The sequence below is a fragment of the Enoplosus armatus genome, chromosome 6, assembly GCF_043641665.1.
Source record: "Enoplosus armatus isolate fEnoArm2 chromosome 6, fEnoArm2.hap1, whole genome shotgun sequence".
Lineage (NCBI taxonomy): Eukaryota > Metazoa > Chordata > Actinopteri > Centrarchiformes > Enoplosidae > Enoplosus > Enoplosus armatus.
In genome coordinates, this window is record NC_092185.1 from 5,465,230 (window position 1) to 5,490,007 (window position 24,778).

The 24,778-nt window shown below is 40.7% G+C and overlaps 2 protein-coding genes across 2 annotated transcripts in view; one reads left to right on the forward strand and one right to left on the reverse strand.

Moving 5' to 3' along the window:
• The window catches only part of LOC139286229 (RNA-binding Raly-like protein), a 35,284-nt gene extending 34,158 nt beyond the window's left edge, over window positions 1-1,126 (reverse strand). The window contains exon 1 of the mRNA XM_070906967.1: window positions 1,059-1,126. Within this exon, the coding sequence (XP_070763068.1) occupies window positions 1,059-1,126 (68 nt within the window). The remainder of the gene's footprint in view (window positions 1-1,058) is intronic.
• A 12,568-nt stretch (window positions 1,127-13,694) lies between these two features.
• Window positions 13,695-20,955, forward strand: LOC139287000 (fibulin-7). Its single transcript, XM_070907955.1, has 7 exons — window positions 13,695-13,784; window positions 15,436-15,589; window positions 16,630-16,800; window positions 16,889-17,155; window positions 17,225-17,362; window positions 17,453-17,588; window positions 20,595-20,955. The coding sequence occupies exons 1-7, from the start codon at window positions 13,695-13,697 to the stop codon at window positions 20,953-20,955; spliced, it is 1,317 nt and encodes a 438-aa protein (XP_070764056.1).
• Window positions 20,956-24,778: the final 3,823 nt, after the last annotated feature.

The following is a 24,778-nucleotide window of genomic DNA, read 5'->3' on the forward strand; positions in this document are numbered from 1 at the left end:
GAAAATGTGACATTTTCGGAGATGCGAGGACCTCCTAGCTTGGTGATGCTGGCCAGTTAGCGTCCATGGTCGGAAAAAGCTAGTTAAGTGAAACTCTGAGTTGAGGTTATTTTGTTTCACCTGTTTTACAGGTGTTTTCATACACCTGAGCCCCGCTGGGCTGCTGATATCAGCAGCGTTAGGACAATAAAATAACAAGAGTCTACAGCCATGCTAAATTTGAGCTAAATGCTAATGTTAACGTGCCTACAATGAGAATGCTAACATGCTGATGTTTAGCAGGTATAATGTTTAACATGTTTACCATCTTAATTTATTGCGTTAGCATGACAAATTACAATGTTGACCCGATGGTGGCACTAGACGAAAAGTCAGAGGACCACCAAAGTTATTACAGTTCATCCTGAAGAGAACACGAAGGTCTGAACCAAATTTCATGGCAAAAACATTCAATAGTTGTTGAGACATTTCACTCAAAACCACAAATATCAACCTCACGGTGGTGCCAGTGGAAAAGTCAGGGGATCTACTAAATCTGTAGGATTCATCCTCTGGAGATCATGAACGTAAGTACAAAACTTCACCAATAGTTGTTGAGATATTTCAGTCTGGATCAAAGCTGCTAGCGTGATGAAAAATAAGGGTGCTCCTGTGATCGCACATTAATGATTTTGTGAGATTAAGACAACACACTCGACTTTGTTGAGATCATAAAGTGCCGTCCTTGTAGTCACAAAAAAACCACCCTCTCTGGCTTTCTGTTTGCCTCCATCTCTCCAGTCAGACTGCACCGTTCAGTCCCAATTTGGGTTTTGTAATTGAAAGCTGAGAGCAGTCTGTCTCTCCACGACCTCCATCAGAGCTCGGTGCGCGGCTCAGAGGACCCCCCACAAGCTGTGTTCAGTAAGGCAGCAGCTGGCCCTTCGCCTCCCATCATCCCCCCTCTCCCCACCCACAGCGCTGACAGTCGGCGGCAGGGTTGTTTATGGCTTCCACACAGGCTGCAGCTTGTAGGACATTAGTCTTTTAGTGCGAGGTTTATGAACGCCGTCACTCACCATCTGTTAAGTGCCGGGGCACCTTTAATCGTCCCCCCCTCCCCCCCACAGATCGATAAGGCTGCCATGTCGCCGGGACTCCCACCGCGTGCTGAGTGGGTGATTGTGCATCATTGACTGAGTGATTACAGCTATTTGCTTGCTTATTGCATCGCATTGTTTGGACGACACATCATCTTTAGAGAGAGGTGGGGAAAGATGGAGGGGGTTGGAGGAGAAAGAGAAGGGGAAAATGAGAGAGGAGGGAAGGAAGAGCGAGTGATGACAGGACAATTTCACACCCTCATGGTTATTGGTTTTCAGGGACAGGCCATTCAAAGTTAGGCTGGAAATCCAGAGCCGAGCAAAGGCTGGCTGCTTCCGTCCGTCCATTCATGTTTGTTTTTACCTGTTTGTCAGGTAAACTTTGTCATCATCTGGTCAGAAGCTAAAAGTTTGTTGTTTTGGTTGCTTGTGGCAGAACTCAATAATCCCCGTTACGTGTGGTTTGTGACCTGTTGTGAGACTTTTCTCACTTTTCTGTGCTTTTGTTTTTGAAGATTTATCCTCGATCGTAAGGGCGTAATCAATTGACTCATTGATGGACTGCGTTACAGATCAATGAGTGGCTGCGGCAGACTGTTAAATTGTTAAATTGACTGTTAAAACTAAAACTATCAGTGAAAATGTACTCTGTGCTATTAAAAACAGGTCCATGCTGAACACAACGTACGTATGACTTCATGTACCACTTTACCATTACAGTATTAATCCTAGTGCTGGGAAGTTTGAGTGTTATGTTGCCAGGTCCGGACCTATAAATATATTGAATTTTTGAGTTTTCGAGTATTTGGTGAAAGAGTGCAGGGCACACTAACAGGTTGTAGGTTCTAAAATATGAAGCTGAAGGCTACATAAACATAATAACATATGCTGCAAGCACTTTGGTTTGCATGTGGTTATTGTAAACTGTGTGTATCTCCATGTTAACTCACTCTCATTTTGGCCAGAGCTCCATTGTAAAACATGTGAGGTATCAAGAGACTTCCTGGTTAAGTCATGGATGCATAAAACAAATCCAGTAAAACTCACCGCACCTCCATTTTGTCTTTTTGTTTTGAACTCCACACCTTCACCAGGAACTACATCCAGGTGAGCTGTTGATGACCCAATCACGTGACTTCTTCCTGTCAGATGACCTTGACAAGGGTCTTTTTGTAAATCAAGTAACAGAAGTGCAGCTCAGGAGTGGAAAATATTTAAAATTACTGCCCACAATTAACTTTTTAAACACAGGAAACTACATATTGTTTTAAATACAGCTATGACAGTTAAACACACCGCCTAACACATCAGTCACCACCTGTCTGCTCCATTATAAAGGAAAAAATAAAATAGGAGCTAAAATAGGACCATCTGGATGATCAGGCTGGAAATAACAGATCCATTTACTTTCCTGTTGTAGAAGTCTTTTCATCTCCTCCACATCCTGGTTTCTTTTTTCATGTCTTTCTGTCTGTTCAGACAAATTACGTCTCAGAACAAACTTGTCTTTTTTTTTTTCATCCCGTTGAAATGTAAAACTCTGACACCACTGATCACGTTTCATGAAGCTGGAGGAAACGATGCGTCTAACAGTTCATTTCAGAGGATGGATGATGTGATTACTGCTGCCTGTCATCAATTAGTGCATTTCCAGCTAGTTTGTTTGTGTATTTTCAATTTGTGGAAGCATCAGGAAAAAAAAAGCCAAAATATCACAAAAGTTTTTTATTCTTCGCTGAGGAAAAGTTCAGAATGTGACTTAAAGTGAAGAGCTGATATCATCAGATCTGTGTGGAGCGATGAGGAGACTGTAATCAGCCTCACATTAATATAGGAAACTGAAATGTCACATTTCCATCATGTTCTCCACATGGTTTTCCATCGTTTGAGCTTCGAAACACACATTAATTAATTTTCTTTTGCAGATTTTCTGGAAATGTAGTCAAAAATTGTGCTTGCTGCTGTGATTTCTGCTGCATTTTGGGTTAAAATGATTACTTTGTTAAGGTTAGGGGAGCTTCGTCATCAAGGTTACAATAATAACCACTTGGTTAAGGTTATGGAACGATGGCGGACAGTGACTGAAGTGTGATCTTTTGACGATCCGTCCATCCACCAAGACCCCCTCCCTTTGCTCTATAATGACGTCACCTGACTTCCTCCTTTGATCCTGTCATAATTCCTACAGCCGCTAGAGGAATTTGTCACTTGAACGTTAGTCTTGCATAGCCAGACCCATCTCTACACTGCGGAGAAAGGTCTGGCTCAACCCATTATCATTCTGGGATAGTGGGGAAAAAAACGCTCTGGCTTATTTCTTTAAACCAATCATAATCATCTTGGGCGGCGCTGAGCCCAGGACGCACGACGAGTGGAAGGGGAGGAGAATGCCGACTGAAATAGTCGGCCAATGGCAGACTTATCCCGTCAGCCTACATCCGGTGAATCAGACTACTTGAATGTAAACAAATGTCGTTTTAGGGTATTTTTTCACGGGAGGACCACGTATTCATCGGTGGTGATACCTTCACTGACTCCTTCTGATCTCAGGCGTGCACGTTAGCAACACAGGAAAATGAACACAGACGACAGAATCAACAAAAGCCAGGTAAGACAAATGTTCAAACTCCAGCTCAGAAATGAGACAGTTATTTTGAGACTTTTTAACTGGGGTCTTAAACTTGTCTTGGACACCCCTGATCATGTCTCATGTCTCATTTCAGACCTGTCTACTGCTTCCTTTGTCTACTGCTTCGTTGATGCAAAGTGCTTGTTGCTCTGACTTCTGTTGCATTTTGGGATTGATTGAGTTTGTCAGTGAATCAGTCCTCAACCTCGACTCACCCTCCTCACTCAGTTAAATGAACGTAACATAATAAGCACAAAAACCAAAAGTCATTACATTCAGGCAAAAGAGTTCCTTGTCAGTTTTGCTTTCCAGTTCCACTCATTCTCACAGCAGTGAAATAACACATTAGAGTTTCGGGGTCATTTCTTCACACCCTGATGATCACAGCCTCTGCTGAAATGTTAGCAGCCACATTCAGACCACTTTTAGAAACTGTAACACTGCTGTTACTTCTCATCCGTGACCGCGGATGGTGGTGAGGATGTAAGCGCTGACATTTCCATGATTTTATGGATGAATAAACAGAACCTTGAACTTGACTCACAAGTAATGAGTGTGGAGGCTGAAGTGGATGCTGATCTTTATCGTGGTTAGCACCGTTTTCAACAAAGGAAAGACCTGAGAGTCATAAACCAGATCAATGCTTGAAGAGACACAATAAATCTCCATCAGACTAGAGAAAAACCCAAAACACCAAAACACTGCTATCATCACGGCAGCAATCATTTAATCTTTTATCACAACGATAGTGAGGTAAACGGTAGAGAATCGGTGTTCTCGTTACATAATAATGTACCAGAGGCGAACATCCATCACAGATTACAGACGACTTCCTGCTTCAACTTTGACCCTCCATACTTATTGTAGTTTGTTTTCTTGTGCAAAGGTTGGCTCTCTTTCAGTTGACCTCCAAATAAAATGTTTAAGATAATCTGTGTTTGTTTCCAACGTGTTCAATCGTCTGACTGCACAGCTTTCTTGACTTGCGTAAGTGCATCTCCATTACGCACAACATTTCCCAACCAGCCATCGTCAGCCCAACAACTGGCGATTGTCAATATATTCGTGCAGGTGTGTGTGTGTACACATATTATGTTCGAATAAATCTGTCTTCACCTTATCCTCTGACATCTGCGGTCTTTAATGTGAAAACCAAATTTTACTGAAACATTACAGCCTATAGGCTACTCTGCTTCAGTTACACTAAATAGATCACCTTGAGATCTTTGCTAATCAATAAGCTGGCTGAACAGCTGTCGACACTATTTGAATAAGAGTCTGAAGCGGTCAGATGAAGGACGCCTCCGCTTGCAGCCTCCAAATGAACAAACAGGTGGGGATAACATAGCTATGCCATTAAAGCTTTTGGTCTGGTTCTGCTTTTCAGCACCAATCGATCAGACAGCAACAGGTTAATTATTTACAGATTGAATTCTTGTTAATTAGCCCCCCCCCCCCCAAAAAAAAAAACACAACCAGCAATGGACTCAGCCAAACCAATATATTCATCCAGTTGCCAACACCTACTTTCCATCTACATTTTCAATTTGTGCATATAAAAAAAGTTGAAATATTGCAAAAGTGTTTTTATGCTATAAAAAACGAAAAAGTTGGTGTATTAATAAAAACAAATTGGTTAGTCAATAAATGATGACGTACACGAAGTACATGGGTTTCCATCGTTTGAGCTTTGACCGGAGCTCCTTTAATGACATCATCTCGTTGCGTCCTCTTCTTCTTCTTCTGCGATGGTTTATTGGCAGCGACTGGAGAATTAGCTCCACCAGCTGTTTATCTCAACGAACCAATTCCTAATATTCACAGAACAGCAGCGGATGGAAATGCACATTAATTAACATTTTTTATTTTCTGGACATTCGGTCAAAATAAATTGGGGTGGAAACTTGACTATTTTGTTCCCAAATCTCAGCTGCACACTTGGTGAATACGTTATAATTTAAAAACCTGCAATAAACTGGAATTATCCTTTCACCTAAGCCGATTCTTAAACATCAAACAGCCCTTTGAAGAATTGAGGACCAGGGAACTTCAACAACTCTCAAGGTGTATATGGACTGCATTTTATATATTGCTTTTATCCACAGTGCTTTGCAGTTTGCCTCTCATTCACTCACGCACACACGCTACAACATGTGGACAGGAGGAGCCGGGGATCGAACCACCAACCCTGAGATTAGAGGACGAACCGGCCAGGTTTAAAACTCAAACTGGTCCTCACAAAGACAGTACAAGAACATACAAACTCCTGCACACAACTGCCGTAACAGTTAACAGTGCAACATCCCCCCTCATGTTCTGTTAATGATGAGTCAAATATTGTACTGAGAACATCTTCCTCCTGTGAGCTGATCCTCTTTCTGCACAGTCCACATCTCACAGCTTAAAGGACGATTCTGTCAATCGTCAGCCCGGCTCTCATTTCACTTGTTTTTTCCTCACATGATCGCATAAACTATACGACGAAGAAGAAGACATCACTTTAGCGAAGTCAGAGCACCTTTTAATCTGCAACACACACACACACACACACAAAAAGGAAAACTCAAAACCACATGTGCATGCAACACACACACACACACCTGCATCTGCTTTATAGGATCTTAACACTCACACTGCAACATCACATGTGTCTTCAGTTGCAACATCTTCTCAAATACATTGATCTTACTGTGTCTGTGTGTGTGTGTGTGTGTGTGTGTGTGTGTGTGTGTGTGGGTGTGTGTGGTACTCACATCTGTCTCGGTGGCAGTCGCTCCTGAAATGGGTCATAACAAGAGAAGAAGAAGAGGAGAGAGATAAAAACCTGACGACTCAGGGAGTGTGAGTGTCTGACTGATGCTCCTCACTGAGAGAGAGGGAGGGAGTAAGGGGGGGGGGGTGGGGGGGGGGGGGGGGTGACCGCTGAGTATGGCAATGGGTTGTACCATCTAACACTCCACTGAGAGGGGTGGAGGAAGGGTGACCAGTTCATTTATCTGGTGAAAAGGGGGGAGGAAGGGTGTGTGAGAGGTAGAGAGAGATGTGAAGCAGGTGAAGTGGAATCAGTAGACTAAAATAGAAAACACTGAACCTCTGATGAGAAGTTTATGATGTTTCTCCATTTATCCTTTATCTTCAGGTCTAATAACAGTATAATAATCCTCAGGATTTATCCTATGGAGACGCCACGCCCCCTAGTGGATGAAAACATGGTTGTTAAAGTGTAACTGAAATTAAATAAAGTAAACTGAAAGTAAATATTGTAATACTTTTGTATTGTTGTGGTTGCTGTTGTGTGTTCTCTGTGGGCATTCCCGTTTTTCATTTCAATGCACATCCAACATGTGCATGTGGCAAATAAAGTTCTTGAATCTTGAATATATCTGCTATATTTATGTATTTTTTGGTTATATCATGATGGCACCCCCTAGATTTGCATGAATTCACCAGAATTTCTCAATCTACGTAGATGGAGAACTTGTTTCCATACAGCCAATCAAATGTTTGCATAAAGCAGCAACGTCACCTGTCAATCATATACGGTTACACTGACCAACAGCCAATCAGCAGCCTGCTACACAACACAGAACCCACATCAGCTTTCCTGTTAATGTCTCCTACATCTTGTCCTGCAGCTTAGCTTGTTGAACGAGCCACCAAACAAAAATCCACCGGGGTACAGTGCACCGCTAACATCGGTTTGCAGGCTATATAGCTAGTTAAGCTAGCTAGCTCGCTGCATCATATTAAGCAGAATAGAAACGAACCTGCAAACATCACTTCCGTCCATTTAACAACATGCTGTCTGCTCGTGGATTGTAAACTGCAGCTTAAGTTTGTTTACTTTTTCTCTTTTTTCTCCTGCCAGGGCTCAGCCTGCCAGCTGCTGTCAATCAAACACGGACACGCCCCTCCAGCTGCTGAGAGGAAAAGGAGCATTTCTGATGTTTCCGCAAAGACCGTTTTTCTGCCTTTTAATAATGAAAAACAATTCACAATACATTTTAAACAACACAGGCATTATTGACTGCAAAAAGGGTTGTGTAAATGTGATTTCAGTTGTGTAAATGTATTTATGAGTTAGTAAATTACATGGACAGTCCTTTTATTACAGTATCTATTGGTCCTGGTCCCATTTTATTGTGTTCATTGCAAGTTATTTTCCTATTTCTAGAGAAAATCCAATAGTTCTGTTCACTTCTATGGCGTACGCCGGGCGGCGTCAGTGTGTGTGTCAAGGTTTGAATGCGATATTTGAATTTGTGATGTGTTAAGTTTCTCCTTAAGAATGGGCGAACTCTAAAACCCAGTTGGCTTCATTTAAATTTGACACAAATTTGAATTTAAATTTGTTCTTATTTGCCATTCATCACCAAATTTGCAACATGCAGGCTGCAATTTAGGCATTTTACGATTTTCTGCCTCTGAGATGAAGTGGAGTAGAAGTATAAAGTAGCATAAAATGGAAATACTCAAGTAAAGTACAAGTACCTCGAATTTGTACCAATTTCTCCAGGTTTTGAGATATATGTCTCAAACTATTTATTATTTCGAGTCTCTCTTTTTTGTGTGTCACAATGAAAACAGAGGAAATTGTTTCTGACAAGACAAAAGTTTCTATTTATTTTTTAAACATGTTTCCTCCATGCTATGAGCAGCACAAAAGCAATTCTTTACATCTCCGTTGCATTGGGGTGGAGGCATAAATCTCAGAGATAAATATCTGAAAACCTGGACAAATAAAGTCAAAACTACCTATATGCACAGACACCACAAGAGGGTGATTGTAATTTGGCTGAAGTGACCCTTTAAGATAAACAATCTTTTAGTTTCAGATGTTTAAATACAAGCTCTAGTTGTAAAGTTATGATCCATCTCAGAACCAGTTCAGACTCTGAATATCAATATAAAATAAGATGTTTACCTCCAGAATTCAGGAAGCTTTGATTGGTTGATAAAAGCTTACGTTTAATCAGTGTTTATAAATTGACCTGGGTCATCTAACTCTGTTTTAATTACAAAATCCATTAAATGATTTCATTTTAATTAAAGCTGTCCTATCTAATTAAGATATGATGATGAGGAGAACTCAGCCTCTCCTGGGCTTTTTTATTTATCGTGGAGTTGACCTCCGTCAGCAGCCGGCTAACAGCCTCCCAGCATGCATTTCAATGAGGGTTTATCCATCAGACCACAGGGTCAGTGCAACACACACACACAGGTCTGAATACAGCTTTAAAACCCAGTTATTCACACATCTTCAAAGACCATGTCTTGCCTTAAACATAAATATATAAATATACAAATATTTGACATCTTTGACATATTAAAATGTTTTTTTTGTTCTGTAATTTGTATGATTTTGAAACAACCTCCTTCATACTCAGCTACTATTGATACGATATGTTTACAATATCTTACAGTATAATATATACCTAGTAAAGCATTTTGACAGGACGTGTACATGAAGTTAATACACTTTACTGTTTTGCATTAACAGGAAATGATACAAGATGTCAATCAAACTGCAGCTTCTGCTGACGATGTCATATTTGGGAAGTTAACGGAGAGGAAGCTAAATGTTTGTCCACAGATTTAACACTCAATTGTGTGTTTTGTGAGATGTGTGTCACCACAGCACACAGTGTTTCATCCAGCTGTGAGTCGCTCACCCATTTCCTATTTGCATTGTGTCCATCAACAGCACACACAACAATCAAGCTTTCAGTCTGCAGACTGACATCATGAACTTAAAGACACGTGAAATGAAAAGTACATCCATACTAATCCTGTTTTCCTGTGTGGTTTATTTATTTCTTATTATGCTAGACATAAATATGTTAAATGTGTCCAAAAAATCATCTTCAAATTGCTTGTTTTGTCCAACCAAATGTCACTTTTTGTACTATACTGTACACACATTAACATAGTGTTAATGCCGTTCTTATTTGACCAGAAAGTTTAATCCAGTCCAGTGTAATGATATCAGTATAGTGTTTGCATGGATGAATAAACTGTCGATGAAAAAATTAGTGAATAAATTGACCAACAGGACGATCTACCAGAAGCTCACTGTGTTCCAAGGAGTCGAACCATCTCATCTACACTGTTACCGTGGTAACCACCTGCAGTATGATGGAAGGTGTGTTCTGCTTTTCCACACAAAGCAGCTCCGTTTAATCCAACTGTCACTGTCCCAGCTGCTAATCCCTCTGCTCAGTGGAGGTTTATAGGGGTTTTCATTTACTCACACACACACACACACACACACACACAGAAAATATGCAGAGAAATCACACCTGTATAAAAGCACTCACACAAACACAAACAGGAGGGAGGCCTTTCATCGAAGATAAAGTGTCAAGTTTAGACGTATTCTGTTCTGTTGCAGCTACAACAGTAAATACTGCAGTAGTGGAAGAAGTATTCAGATCCCTTTAGTAAAAGTACCAATACAGCCAAATAAAATACTGTTACAAGTAAAAGTCCTGCATAAGAAATCGTACAGAAGTATTAGCAGCAAAATGTACTTAAAGTATTAAAGTAAAGGTAGCCTACTCGTTTTGAACCTGTGACTGATATCTGATTCTATCTGACATTATTTTTGTTAATATTATCAATGTTAGAGCAGCATTTTACTGTTGTAGCTGCTCAAGCTAGTTTGAACTATTTTATATACAGTTAGCTGGTTTGAACTGCTTTATATATAGTTAGCTAGTTTGAACTATATATAATTAGCTAGTTTGAACTATTTTATATACAGTTAGCTGGTTTGAACTGCTTTATATATAGTTAGCTAGTTTAAACTATATATAATTAGCTAGTTTGAACTGCTTTATACACAGTTAGCTGGTTTGAACTGCTTTATATATAGTTAGCTAGTTTGAACTACTTTATATACAGTTAGCTGGTTTGAACTGCTTTATATATAGTTAGCTAGTTTGAACTATATATAATTAGCTAGTTTGAACTATTTTATATACAGTTAGCTGGTTTGAACTGCTTTATATATAGTTAGCTAGTTTAAACTATATATAATTAGCTAGTTTGAACTGCTTTATACACAGTTAGCTGGTTTGAACTGCTTTATATATAGTTAGCTAGTTTGAACTACTTTATATACAGTTAGCTGGTTTGAACTGCTTTATATATAGTTAGCTGGTTTGAACTGCTTTATATATAGTTAGCTAGTTTGAACTACTTTATATACAGTTAGCTGGTTTGAACTGCTTTATATATAGTTAGCTAGTTTGAACTATATATAATTAGCTAGTTTGAACTGCTTTATACACAGTTAGCTGGTTTGAACTGCTTTATATATAGTTAGCTAGTTTGAACTACTTTATATACAGTTAGCTGGGTTGAACTGCTTTATGTACAGTTAGCTGGTTTGAACTACTTTATATACAGTTAGCTAGTTTGAACTGCTTTATATATAGTTAGCTAGTTTTAACTACTTTATATACAGTTAGCTGGTTTGAACTGCTTTATAGTTAGCTGGTTTGAACTGCTATAGATATATAGTTAGCTAGTTTGAACTACTTTATATACAGTTAGCTAATTTTAACTGCTTTTACAGTTAGCTGGTTTGAACTGCTATAGTTAGAGTTTGAACTATTTTATATATAATTAGCTAGTTTGAACTGCTTTATATACAGTTAGCTGGTTTGACCTGCTTTATATATAGTTAGCTAGTTTGAACTACTTTATGTACAGTTAGCTAGTTTTTCTTTATGTAAAATCTTAATATGAAAAGTAACTGTAGCTGTCAAATAAATGTAGTGGAATATTTCCCTCTGAGATGTAGTGGAGTACAAGTATAAAGTAGCAAATGGAAATACTCATACAAGTACCTCAAAATTGTACTTAAGTACAGTTCTTGAGTAAATATTTATTTTCCACCACTGGCTTACAGATTCATGCATCAGTAATAATATAATAGCATTACAGACATAGGTTCACTTGTAACAGAGTATTTTTACATTGTTGTACTTTTACTTAAGTAAAGGATCTAAATACTTCACTCCACCACTGCATTTATTAGAAGACTACGAGACAGTTTTAAAACAAGTTTTATATTTTTACAGAAGCAACCATAAAGCAACACAAACAAATTCAAACTACTGGAACAAAGAGAACCTGCAGTCAGTTTCTGTTTCTGTCTGAAAAGACAAACGTTTATAAATCAGCTTCGTTTCCTGAGCTCTCAGCCTTCATGTGGTTTTCCAGGGATCAAAGCTTCATATCTTAATTAGTGACTTCACCATCATAAATAATAATTTTCTAAAATGCAGCTCAGCCACATGTGAAGAAACGTCCGTGAAAGGACATTCTTTGGATTTCAGATTCAGACTCAAACTTCAGCTGCAGGTTAGGAAAATACCAAAACTTATTTTCTGCAACATGAAGGTTTAAATGAAAGACTGAAGCGCCACCTGGTGGACGTCAGGCACACTGCATCAACACAACACTCAATTCAGAAGCATCAAACTGAAGCCTTTTTAAACTTTTTGAGTGATATTCAACCATTATTTATTTTACTCCTGTAACTAAACTACTGTAAGGAAAATGTAACACAAGGACATATTCAGAATCTTTCAAAGACTTTTAAGGTCTAATGTCTCTGGTAAAATTCAGATTCTGAATCGTCAACATTTTGTACAAACAAAATTATGTTTTATTCCTGATCTGTCAAGAGGATGATACATTTTAAAGTTGAGCATTTCTTTAAGAAAAATACTTTATGGTCTTTTTTTAAATTAAAAATCCTCAAATGTCTTTCAAAGACTTTCAAAGCCAGTACAAACTTTGTATAAGGGCCTTATAACACTCCTATTGGGGCCTTGGGATTACTGTGTTTTCAGCTCTAGATAGTGACCTTAATCTAGTCCTTTATGGTATGTTTTTATCCAAGCTAGTGGCAAAGGCTCCAGTGATGGCAATGTTGGCCCACCACTTTGATCCAGACTGAAATATCTCAACAAATATGTGACTGATTGCCATGCCACTAATGTCATTCCCATCAGCCTCAGCTGGTCAGAATGCTAACATTAGCATTTAGCTCAAGGCACCGCTGTTCCTAAGTACAGCCTCACAGAGCTGCTAGCATGGCTGCAGTCTTGTTTCGATCTCATGGGGTATCTACACTCACTGCACATCAAATTCAAGGAGTCTTCAACGACATTCAAGGCCTTGTTCGGTAGAATGGTAGAAAGAGTCAAACTTCCTTTTCAGTACTTTCAAAACCACCACTTGAGTCTTTATATTTGCTTCTCTCAATTCACAGACTTCTAAAGATTTAGAAGACATTCCTATAGGAGATTATACGTTCACACTCTGCCATTATCATACTTTATATATTCATAGTTCATATGAGTGGAAGTTTGGACTTGTAGCAGCTGAAGGGTGCTTTCAGGGTCTTTGTAACATTTCCTCCAGGATCCCCGCAGCTCTTTTCTGGTGGGGGATAATCCAAGCGGGGCTATCAGCAGATATGGCTGCCCTGTCATTTAGGAGCCACATCACATCGTCCTGTAAGACAGCAGGTTTAGGGTTTCAAAAAACAGTGGGACTTTATAGTTGCTGTAATTGGAGCAGAAGTCACATTCCTGAGCCAGAGAGTGAATTTGAAATAGTCGCTGCTTTGTTCTGTGGATGATGATTAAAAGACACCACAGCCAGCAGACTTCTCTTATAATTTGGGAGTCTATTTCTGGGGATGCTGATGGATCAAAAAGTGAGAGTGTGTTCCAGATGTGGGAGCCTCCTCCTCCTCCTCCCTCTCCTCCCACCTCCAAAATATCTGACAGGGAGGAGGGTGGAGGGGAGGTTGTGAGTGAGTGGAGGAGAAATTTGGCAAGTGCCCATGAAAAGAAACAGAAGGAGAGGAGATGATTCAGTTTTCGAGAAGCTGCAGAGGAGCTGAGGAGAAACAAAGCTGATCTCCAGACTGCTGAGAGTTCACCAGGATCAGGTTTATCAGGATGAGAATGGAGGTTTTGTTCAGGATGAAGACCGTTGTGGTCTTTATGTTGGTGTTGTGTCTTCATCAGATGTCCTTTTCTTCTGCTCAGGTGAGTACAGGTGACAGTAGCAACAGTTTGGAGTCACGTTACTGTGGTTGGAGTCCACAGTGTTTCTCCTGAGCCAGGAAGTTTATTATCTTAGCATCCAAAAGTTTATCACAAACTTTTTCACTGAGTCCTAACAGCAGACGATAAAACAGTGATTAAAAGGATAGGAAAAATATTTTTCTTATCAAAATGACGTGTTACAGAAACATATTGATTTTATTATTTCTGACTTTTTTTGTGAACTGCTGGATACTTTCACCTCTTCAGGCCACTAAAATCCTTTAAATTAAACAATCTGAGAAGGAAAAACATCACATTTGGTTGAACTGCTCATAACTCATGTCCACAACCTGTGATGAGGGGGTCACACATAGACTTTGCTTCTTCTTTAAAGTTGTCAAAAGCCAAAATGGAGGGGAACTTCTGGTTAGCGTAAAGCCTGAGAAAAGACATAGTTGATCAAAATCATTTTTTCTTTTAAATGTGTAATTCATTTAATTTAATCTCCCAAAGTCAATTCGTATTTGCCATAATGGGCTGGGAGGGGTGTTATGTAATAATAATCAAATAATGATAAAGATCTTACTTGAAAAAGATATTTTTTTAGTTTTTCCCTGAGATAAAAATCTATTTTTTCAATAAAGTTATTACTTAATGCAGAACCAGGGCAGTTGAGATATTAAGGAAATATTATGACTTTGTTATCAGAGCAGCTGATGAACAGCATGTTAAGAGGATGGGATCACTGAAGGGACACAAAGCAAATGTTTTTCTGCTAATTTGCCTCATGATGATCACTGACAGGCAGTTTGTACGACATGCTCTGGAGTATTTGATTACTTTTAGTTTTCTCATGAGGTTTCTTTTTTTTCCCCGGTGTTACAAAACATTTTTGTAATCGCATGTTATTCAAAGTCCTGTAAGTGCGCTCCAACATGTTGAACTCAAGTTCACCCTCCTTTGTTTCCACCACTGAGTCACTGCCTGTAACAAACAGAGAAACGCCTCCAAACACCAAACACTCAAACCCAGAAACCCAGAGGTTCATTATGTGGCAGCAGCGCCGTGTTGCGTTGTTTTAGCCGTCAGTTGGAGGTCAGCAGGGATCAGGTCCAATTTGCACCCAGGTGTTACTGCAGCAGGCCGCCGTTCTGAAAACCTCACCTCTATGTATAGACCTCACACCTGAAACACACTGCAGACTGGAGACAGACTGCAGTTAGTCGTCTGCTGGAGCCTCTTCTTCTTCTTGGACAAATGTAGACAGCGAGGGAAATGATTTTCCTTTTCATTAAGAAGTTTCTTTATGGTATAACAAGGAAATTTGTAGTTTTTGTGGAAGCTATGAAGGAGATTATGGCAGTATGGAATTTTTGGTTCATTTTTCTTAGCACAAAGACTGGAAGCAGGGGGAAACTGCTAGCCTAGCTCCATCAAAAGAGAAAGATCTACGTCTTCCAACAACTCCAAAGCTGTTTAAATGTATCCCTTAAATATATCTATATATCTTAATATTCTCCATGAATTAGCATTGAAAACACTGTCAAAACTGTTAAGCTAAGCTATTTGGTCAGATGCAACCTGTCACTGTTGCTCTTTTGGACTATTGCATCAGAGTCTGTCCTCTAACCTCCTCTCCTCCCGTCCACAGGAGTGTCCATCCACTCACGACCTGCTGAACTCGCTGCGGCAGGTGGAGAAGATGTTGGCGGTCCACGAGGCGTCGTACCAGCAGGGCCTGCGCTCGCTCAGGAAGAAGATGAGCACTCTGCACAACAGCACCATGGCCATCTTTAAGGCCGGCGGTGAGAAATAAGACTTTGTCTTTGTTGCGGTTTATCCTGGTGTAACAGAAGAAGGTGGAGATATTATTACTCCAGCAAGTGTAGTAGAAGCATAGACTGTTGCAATATAGATGCTGGCCACCAGAGGCAGAGCTCAGCTATGTGCAGAATATTTTCTTGCAGGTTAAAAGCTGCAAAAGCCACAAAAATGTTAGAACTCTGATGAAATGAAATAATGCTTATATAGGCCTTAAGTGGTAACAGACTGAACTTATGTACTGCATACGTCACGTCTCGTTCACTTACTGATGTTCATACAGAAGTGCATTTGAAGGTGTTGCAAAGTGATTTGTAATTTCCCCTTCACAGAGTACAGTGAAGGGTTCTCACTATCGTGGTCCAAGTATTCACTGAACAAACAATAAGCCTAGCAAAGATCATGATTTATGTATTTCATGTTTAAAACAGAGGAAGGCACTGGCAGTTACAGACTCCTTTATCGAGTCTTCCTGCCAAGTTCATGGTATGATTTGTTGTACAGTCCTGGAAATGAGAATCAGCTTTTCATCCGTTACGGGTCATTTTCAGATTATACATCTGTCATCATGCTGGTTACACATTAGCCAGTTTTCCATCCAAATGTAGTGCAAATATTAACCAAATTGCTTAAAAATCTGCAAAAGAAAATGCAAATGAATGAACGTTTCCTTCCACGTGGTTCGTCGAGATAAACACCTGGTGGAGCTCAATCACCTTCCTGCGATATTCCGAATCTTTGACGTTTCCACTCAGGTTTGTGTTTCAGCGTGAAATGAAAATGCACATAGAAACAGATTGCGTTCCACGGTGTGAGCCTGGCCATTAAATCTGAAAGGTTGCATCTTGACATATTTCAAATTCCATAGATGCAGAAAATAGACCAGAATGCAACACAGCTACAAGACAGACTGGGGTTTCTAGATGGAATGAATCCCAGACTGATTCTAGATAAAAGTATTAGAGTAGTTAAGATAATCCTTTAAGTTCAGAAGGTAAATGAACATGTTTCTATCTGCTCCCAGCATCATGCCCCAAACCAGAGCCCCCCGCTCACGGCCGCAGACTGGGCAGGGTGTTTGGCGTCGGACACGAGGTCCACTTCCTGTGCAAGCCTGGCTACGAGCTGATTGGCCCACGGACCCGAGTGTGTCTGGACTCTCAGAAGTGGAGCGGCCAGCAGCCAATGTGCACGCGTAAGTACTGATACTGGACCATAAGTAGAGGATACTGGTAGATGAGAAGATACTTTCTTACTTGTCTTGTTTCGTGTTTTCTTTTCAGGCCTCAACAGCACTGGCAACTCCCTGGCCTCCTTCTCTCATGCTGCTCCTTCCTCTTCCTCTTCCTCTTCTTCCCTCCCTGTCTCTGCTACTCTGTCAGCATCCTCTTCAGCGTCTTCACCTTCTCCCGTCTCCTCTTCATCACCCACGTCTTCCTCTCCCTCCTCCTCCGTCCGTCCGTCTCACTGCACTCACTTCCTCGGCTCCACCCGTTGCACCTGCGACGTGGGTTTCACCATATCAGGCCGCGACAACAACATCTGCACAGGTAATAAATATTTCTTATCAATAACCTAATTTTGAATAACTTCTACTGACGATCCTGTCTGCGTTTCAGACATCGATGAGTGTCGTCTGTTTCCTCTCGGCCAGCCCGGCCGGCTCTGCGTCCATCAGTGTGTAAACACTCCCGGTAGCTTCCACTGCTTCTGTCCAGCCGGCTACGAACTTTCCAGAGACGGCCGCAGCTGCACAGGTCAGAGGTCAAAGGTCATCTTATTGATCAGGGGGAATGTTTAGAGACGTGTGGACTTCATAATTCTCACCACTGTCCTTCTGTGTTCAGACATCGACGAGTGTGAAAACCGGATGCACAACTGCACAGCAGACCAGGTGTGTGTGAACACCTACGGAGGCTTCCAGTGTGTGACGGTGGAGTGTCCTCGCGTGAAAAACGCCACGTACATCAAGACGTCACCAATGTAAGAATCACCTGAATCATATCAATCCTTCTGCTGATAGCTTTCCCCCGGAGCTGGCCATTTGTTCCTGATCTTTCTGCCACACAGGGACGTCAGAGGAGTTTGTTTTGCCATCGCAGTGGCTCATATCTCCACACCACCATCTGTAGGCCGTGACAAGTCAGAAAAACACTTAGCTATTAGCTATCACAGTCCTGGAACCCAGACATTTCAGTCACCACACATGGTAGGCAAGGTGAGCACACTGCTGCTGAGCTGCACCAAGCCACCAGGAATTGTTTGCCTTGTAGCAATAAAAAATGCCAAATACAGAAAACACACAAAATATATCAAACACAGAACACAAAATCTCCAACCATCCATGTGAAATGAAAGATTTAGCAAATTCAGAACGCTTTGCATTTATCCTCCATGTATACAAAGCTAAGCTAGTTAACGTCCAACTTTAACTACACAGAAACTGAATTTTAAGCTCTCTGATTGGATGGTTTTGTTTTGTCTTTGTTTTTCCTTGTTTTACCAACTTTAGACAGCGTGGCTCAACAGATGTGGATCCAAAACACAGAGTTTGAATTTGACAAGAGTTGCTCACTGAGCCTGAAGACCAGCTAGCAGCTAACAGGCTAACTGCCTTATAATAAAGAGTGAAATCACATCTCAAGAGCACAATGAAAGTGCAAACAAAGCAAGTAGAGAAGGAATGAAAAAGACAAAGACGACCATAAACCTTCTCACCTCAAGAGACAAAGACAAATAAAATGTAAATGATAGGGACGGCGAAGGAGAGAGATTTGAAAACAATACGTTTAACCTCCATGCCGCCCACATCCTTTCTCCACCCGACATTTAGCTTCCCTCCTCTAACAGTAGCTGGGCTGAGAGTCAGACTGAGGTTTCAGACGCCCTGCCGCGGCTCCAGTCAGCTGATCAGCCGATGGCGGTCAAGAGGTGTGGAACATGTTTATGGCAGCTGACAGGAACTAAACGTGTTTACCAAAGTGACTTAATCCTCCTGCTGAATCATAATTGTATGTTTTAGTAAAGCAGGGAGGACAGTGTTGTGGTGTACAGACTCTCCAGGGGGGGCATCTCTACCACATACAGGGTTAGCTTTAGGTTAAGGGTTATATGTGGTGTTTATTGTGCCAGAGAGGATCTTTGGCTGTGACTTAGGTCAAAAATAAAGCTTGGAAGAGTCTCGGTTAGGACAGTTAAAAGCTGCTTATTAAAGATAAAGAAAAACAAACGGCAATTTTGCATCTAGGACCAGAACAAATGGCCCTGAGGGATCATAGCACCCTCTTCCTTGGGTTCATTGGAAATGGGGTCTTTACTTGGAGTGCAGAGCAAATTTTACTTTCCACCTCTGCATAGCCTTAAAGCTCCTAGCTCACCTGCCCATATGCAAGGAGGCTGGGGTGCAGCTCAAAATACAGCCAACAAACATGTGAACGTGTTTGCCTACGCAGATACCCGGTAAACACCATCATATGCATGCCTGCTCTCAGTGTTCGTGCCCCTTTCGGAGAATAGCTGGCCCTTAAAACAGAATATGTAAGCAAGGTATCATTTAGAGAGACAGTGATTTGTTGAAAATCACTCAGGGATTTGGTTTGATTTGATCACTCCAAACTGGGCATGACTAAACAAGCATGGAGTCTCTGGAGAACTACGGCGATTCAGAGATGGCAATCAGCTCATAGAGGAGACAGGAGGAGGAGGAGGAGGAGGAGGAAGAACAGACGAATAAATTCCAGCCACTTAGACCACAACCACAAATCCTTTGTGTTTAAATAAAAGTAAAAGTTTTTCCTGACTGACCTCCAAGCTATGATATTGCTGGATAATACAACCCAGGAGCTAACAAGGGAGTTTTATATGATGCATTAGCAGGTTGCAGCAAACCACATTAAATTGGATAAATGCCTGTATGTGCTGCCATGTGCAGGATGACTCATCAAAATGATTAAAACCTTTTACAGAAGGCGAAGAAAGGACTTTAATGTATACATTTGAACAAATGCTTTTTTTGACATAAAGTACATTTATACATTTTGTATAACAAGAGACGACAGAGCAGTTAACACAAGAACCTGAAAAGGTTTTTTTTTTTATATCACTGTCTTCTAAAACAACAACTAAGGAGCCAGAAAGGCGTCATTGAAAAAAAATGTGCAAATGATTCAATAATTTGAGCCCTCAAATGAATAATTTGTGCTCTCGATTTTGCATAACTTGTCTCGTCTTGCGTGCATCCTTCACACTCTCACTGTGGAGTTTCAGTTTGATCTTCGATATGTGGACATATTTCATTTTTGGGTTTTGGTTGTTAAACACAACTTTGTGTTTTCTTTGAGATCCTTTAAACATATTTTACAGGACTGAGTCGCAGTAAAACCTTTGATACTGTGGACGTCGACCAGTTTATAAAAAAACTTCTAGGCTCTGGAACTTCATAATGTCTCCTTTGTCCTTCTTTAAACTTCCGGCAGAATGAATGTGCCACATCAAAGGTGGTAGGCTGGATGTAAAATATATAATATGATTTTACATGGAGAGCACTAGTTATTAATTCGAGAGCGTTGAGTTTGGCAACATCTGTAAGGGTACAACAACCTACGGAATATATTAATTTTGAGCACACTTATCCTACCGAAAGTCTTCTTTAATGCGCATTATGATTGGTTTAAGATGAAGTTTAACCAGTTTTTAAGAGAGGGACCAATTCTTATTCCAGGGTATGTTATCAGCTTTGGTGAACGATGAAAAGGAAAGCCACCAGGTGGAGCGGAGCCTGCTGTAGCACCAATGGGCAAGGCCTTTGAACTGAACTTTGTTAAAATCATGTACATGTTTATCTTAGGATGTGGATTGTATTGACCCCAGGAACATGTTCAGAGAGATCGATTAAAGAACCCTTCGAGGCGAGATTTCATTGAGATAGACAGGCTAGACAGGAAGTGACTGAGCCAACAATCAACTCCTATTTACGTTGTGTTTCTGCAGGCGCTGTGAGAGGAACCCGTGCATGCTGGGAGACAAGGGATGCATTCAGGCACCAAGCTCCATCTCCTTCCACTTCCTGTCTGTGGTATCTAACATGTCAGCCCCCCGCGTCCTCTTCCGGGTGTCGGCGGCTCGTGTGCTGGGCGACACGCTGCGTTTCGGCCTGGCGGGCGGCCGCGGGCGGGGACACTTCAGCGTGCAGCGGTCCGGCCGGCAAACCGGCACCCTCCTCCTGGTGACGCCCATCAAGGGTCCTGCCACTCTGGAGGCTGAGGTGGAGATGAGCGAGCTGGAGCGCAACTCCCTGCTGGGCCGCTACCTCACCAAGGTCACCCTGTTCGTTTCTCCGTACGAGTTTTAGGGGGAGATCTGGCTGGTGGGGGGGTTCAAGGTTCATCAGGGTTGGTGCCAATTTTTGAGTCAGTTATACAAAAAGAGCCTAACTAACTTTTACATTCCAACTGAAATCACAAACGTCCTTCATCCTTTTTAGAAGCCAAAGTGATTTTTTAAAAATTTATTGTTGACATTTTTTATTATTGAGGAAGAAAAGAAAAAAGGCCTTCGTAAATACAGTTTGTCCCAGTAACTGAGCAGGGCTGTCATACGTAGGAAATGATATTGAAGAAGGTCAAGTAATGAATGCGAGGACAGGAAGCAGAACCTCATTGAAAAAACTGACTGCTGAATCCCAGCAAGTGTTTCTGGGGTTAAAGAGGGGAGGGTGGGAGGGGTGTCGAACCACTGAGTGTTGTTTTGTAGCTGACTTACTGTTTCTGTCGAACTTCTTTTGTAAAACTATGAATTCTGTACATAATGTAGCCGTGTTCATGTAGATTATAGATATTAAGTGTTCGGGAGTTTATTTAAACCCAACAGAAGGTTTTCAGTGTCGCAGAGAAAAGAATAATGATAAAATGATCAAGTGTTTCTTCCATCGGTCAGGAGAGCTGGCGTCTGAAGTCTGCTGTTTTAGTTATAAAAGAGGTCACAGTGCGATTGACGTGACAACAAGACAATCGGTAAACGAGGTCAGACTCGCACCAGTCATTCTCTGTCATTCTCTTTAATTGAAGCCTGTGCGAACTACAACATCGTTTCCTTGTTAAATGCCAGATGTGACCGAATCATAATGAACAAACCAGGTTCCAGTGGAAAGTAACTACGTACATTTACTCAAGTACCTCATGTCTAACGGTCTTTGCTCTTTACTTGAGCATTTTCTGCTACTTTATACTGCCGTACGTCTACTCCACGACATTTCAGGGGTAGATATTGTTCCTCCACTACATTTATCTGACAGCTGCAGTTACTGGTTACTTTCCAGTTGAATATTTACACATAAAAAAACATTTGATTAGCTGATAAAATTCGGCAAATTGTTAAAGATTAAACCAGAGTTTCTCAACCTTTTCGGTTTCTGACCTCTTACAAAATAGTGTCTCGTTGAGTGAGTTGTTAGCAGCTCCACCAGAGAGACTTTTCCCTCTCAACCACACTAAACTTTCACTTTCGATAAACGATCTGAATACCTCTTCCAGCACTGCCAGGTTCTTAAGCCTAATAATTAGTGAACAGTTTTCCTGACCAATGGAAGCACAGCTCAAACAAACTAATGAGGACGATATGGTCATGTATGAGGACTGAGACAGAAGAAGACAGACAGTTGTAGATTAGTAGATAGATAGTTGTAGAACATACAGAGCATGTGGATGGACTGAGGAGTTCTTGTCGCTATTACAGAACAGTACAGAAGCGTGTTGCGTTCACCAGTCATTCACAAGACAAGAAAAACGACTGCGTTCGTTTCAGCAAATGCCCAAAATAACCCATTTGTTTAGTTTCATGGCCCCAAGGGGTGGACAACAAAACGAGGGACTTGGGAGACATTTACCATGTGATTATTATTGTAACCATGGCGACGAAGGTCCCCCTAACCTTAACAAAGTTGACATTTCAATAGAAACCACGATCCCTCTCTATACCTAAACAAACTTCAACCAAGGAAGTTCGTGAAGTCAGAAACAGAGATCTGTAACAGTTTTGGAAGGAAATCTGTCAGAAAACACTGACATGTTATTCTGTGGAAAAGCTATGTATTTAATAACTTGTTGACCATCTCATAATTACAATCTCATACTTATTTGATCTGTATCTCATCGTTATTAAATCAAGGTCTCATATTTATGACAATTTATGATTCATAACAGCTGACTACAACTAACAACTGACATGTGTGATACTCAAAAGGAGAACACCACCCACAGCGGATTTTCTATCATTATTTTATCATTCCTCTAATGTATTACCATGACAGTCGCTAAGCGTCGGTTTATCATCTTTTCAAAACGAGTCAGAGATCACTTTCAGCAGCCATCTTTGTTTGGAAACAGAGTCACAACATTTCTTTTTTATTCTGCAGCAGATTGAATATGTTTTAATCCAGATAGTCTAACAGTAAGCGTTGTTAACTTATCTTTCAGAAACGGATGCTTAGCTCTGTGAGTAATAATAATAATAATAATAATAATGCATGAGAGGAGCACAATGGGGCTGCAGTGCGTATGAGTCAGTCTTTTAGCTCTTTCTGTGTTGAAAATGTAAGATTTCTGTTGATGTTCTGTTTCTGTACTTTGTCTTTATTCTGATTATGTTGCTAAAGTGACTGAACACGTAATAAACATGTTTACCCCGACATTCTGTCATGTGCAGGTTTAATGTCTGTTCTGTTAGAGGAAGAATCATCCGGGAAGGTCCTTTTCTAAACTTGTAGTTTTGTTCTATGGAAGCTGCGAGGTCAACATGTTTTGGTCTGTCGGACTGAAGAATTTAACACAGATCTGTCAGACGGCCTGAAGCCTCCACAGACCAGACAGAACACACACATAAAACATACAGTTATATATGTTTGCACTGTATGTCTGCAGACACATTCTCACGCACAAGACAGAAAACACACAAAATGGATGCAAAGATGTAGACGTACAGACGTAGATTTATAGATAACCAGATAAATATTTATAGAAATGCTTGAAATAAATTCAAATAAAAAAACGTTAAGTTAATCATCAAATCCTGACAGTCACTTTGAGGTTAAAAACATGACTTCAGTCAAACACCAACCTGACCTGGAATATTTTTTACTGTAACACATCATTGATTTAGCATCATGAGTCCAATCTCTACAAATCAAGTATACAGTACTTTATATTACTGCTATGAGTTCCTAACTGTTACCAGGATTATGTAGTAAGTGGTTTAAAGCTCAGTTCATCCAAAGTAAAAGACCTAAAGTGGTCGACCGGCTGAATCATAAAGCACAAACTTTCTCATTTACCTCTGGTGGCATCTGTCCATGCAGATAGTTTTGGTTTTAAGCGTCCTGGTTTTGAGACAGTATCTGTTTCTCAGATTTCTGCTTCCACCTCAATACAGTGGAGGTGAATTGCATTTAGTTTGTGCTCACAGCACTGAAAAATCACATTTAAATAATTCAGCAGCTACGTCTCTTTGCAGGCACAGTGTCCCCTTTACTGTCACCTGTTTTTGTTGGGATGACTGTCTATCAGAGACTTTTTATTCTGTGCAAATAGATAATCCATCAGAGTGAAGTAGTGTCAAGGGAAGGGAGGGGAGGGAGGTAGGCATTCATTTTGATAATCAAATAGTTTAAGTCTAGCCTGGCACTAGTCAGGAACCTCTCAGCAAAATACCTCTGGACGCTACAACCAATCAGAGCAAGGAAACATGTGACTTAGCGGTAGGCTGCTAGGCTAGGTAGCTAGTTCCAGTGTCCAATTCATATGACTTCTTGTTCAACATAATACACAGACGTTAGGCATGACAAGATTTAGAAGCCAACACTCACCATTCGTTCGTAACGTGAACTACCGTCCAGTTCGTTTAATACTGAGGTGATTGCGGATTCAGAGCGTTCCCCATCTGCGGCAGCCATCTTGGTTGTTTACAAAAATGCCTCAGTGGCGCTTTAACCCGCCCCATATTAGATAAACAGTTGTGATTGGCCCGACCTGAATCAGGCCAGATGGAAATCTGTCTGAATGGGAGGGGGGGCAGACGTACCTGCCAGAGCAAAGAAAACATGAGCTGGCAGATTCGTCTGGTTCCCAGGCTAGTTTCAGTCTTCTATAATCCTAAACATTATCTGGTTGTAGTTTTATATT

What these genes read in the sequence shown, in the direction of transcription:
- LOC139287000 (XM_070907955.1), top strand. Translation starts at nt 13,695, where the DNA reads ATGAGAATGGAGGTTTTGTTCAGGATGAAGACCGTTGTGGTCTTTATG. An exon ending in GGCCATCTTTAAGGCCGGCG is followed by an intron (nt 15,590 to 16,629) that starts GTGAGAAATAAG and finishes ATCTGCTCCCAG; the next exon opens with CATCATGCCCCAAACCAGAG. An exon ending in CGACAACAACATCTGCACAG is followed by an intron (nt 17,156 to 17,224) that starts GTAATAAATATT and finishes TCTGCGTTTCAG; the next exon opens with ACATCGATGAGTGTCGTCTG.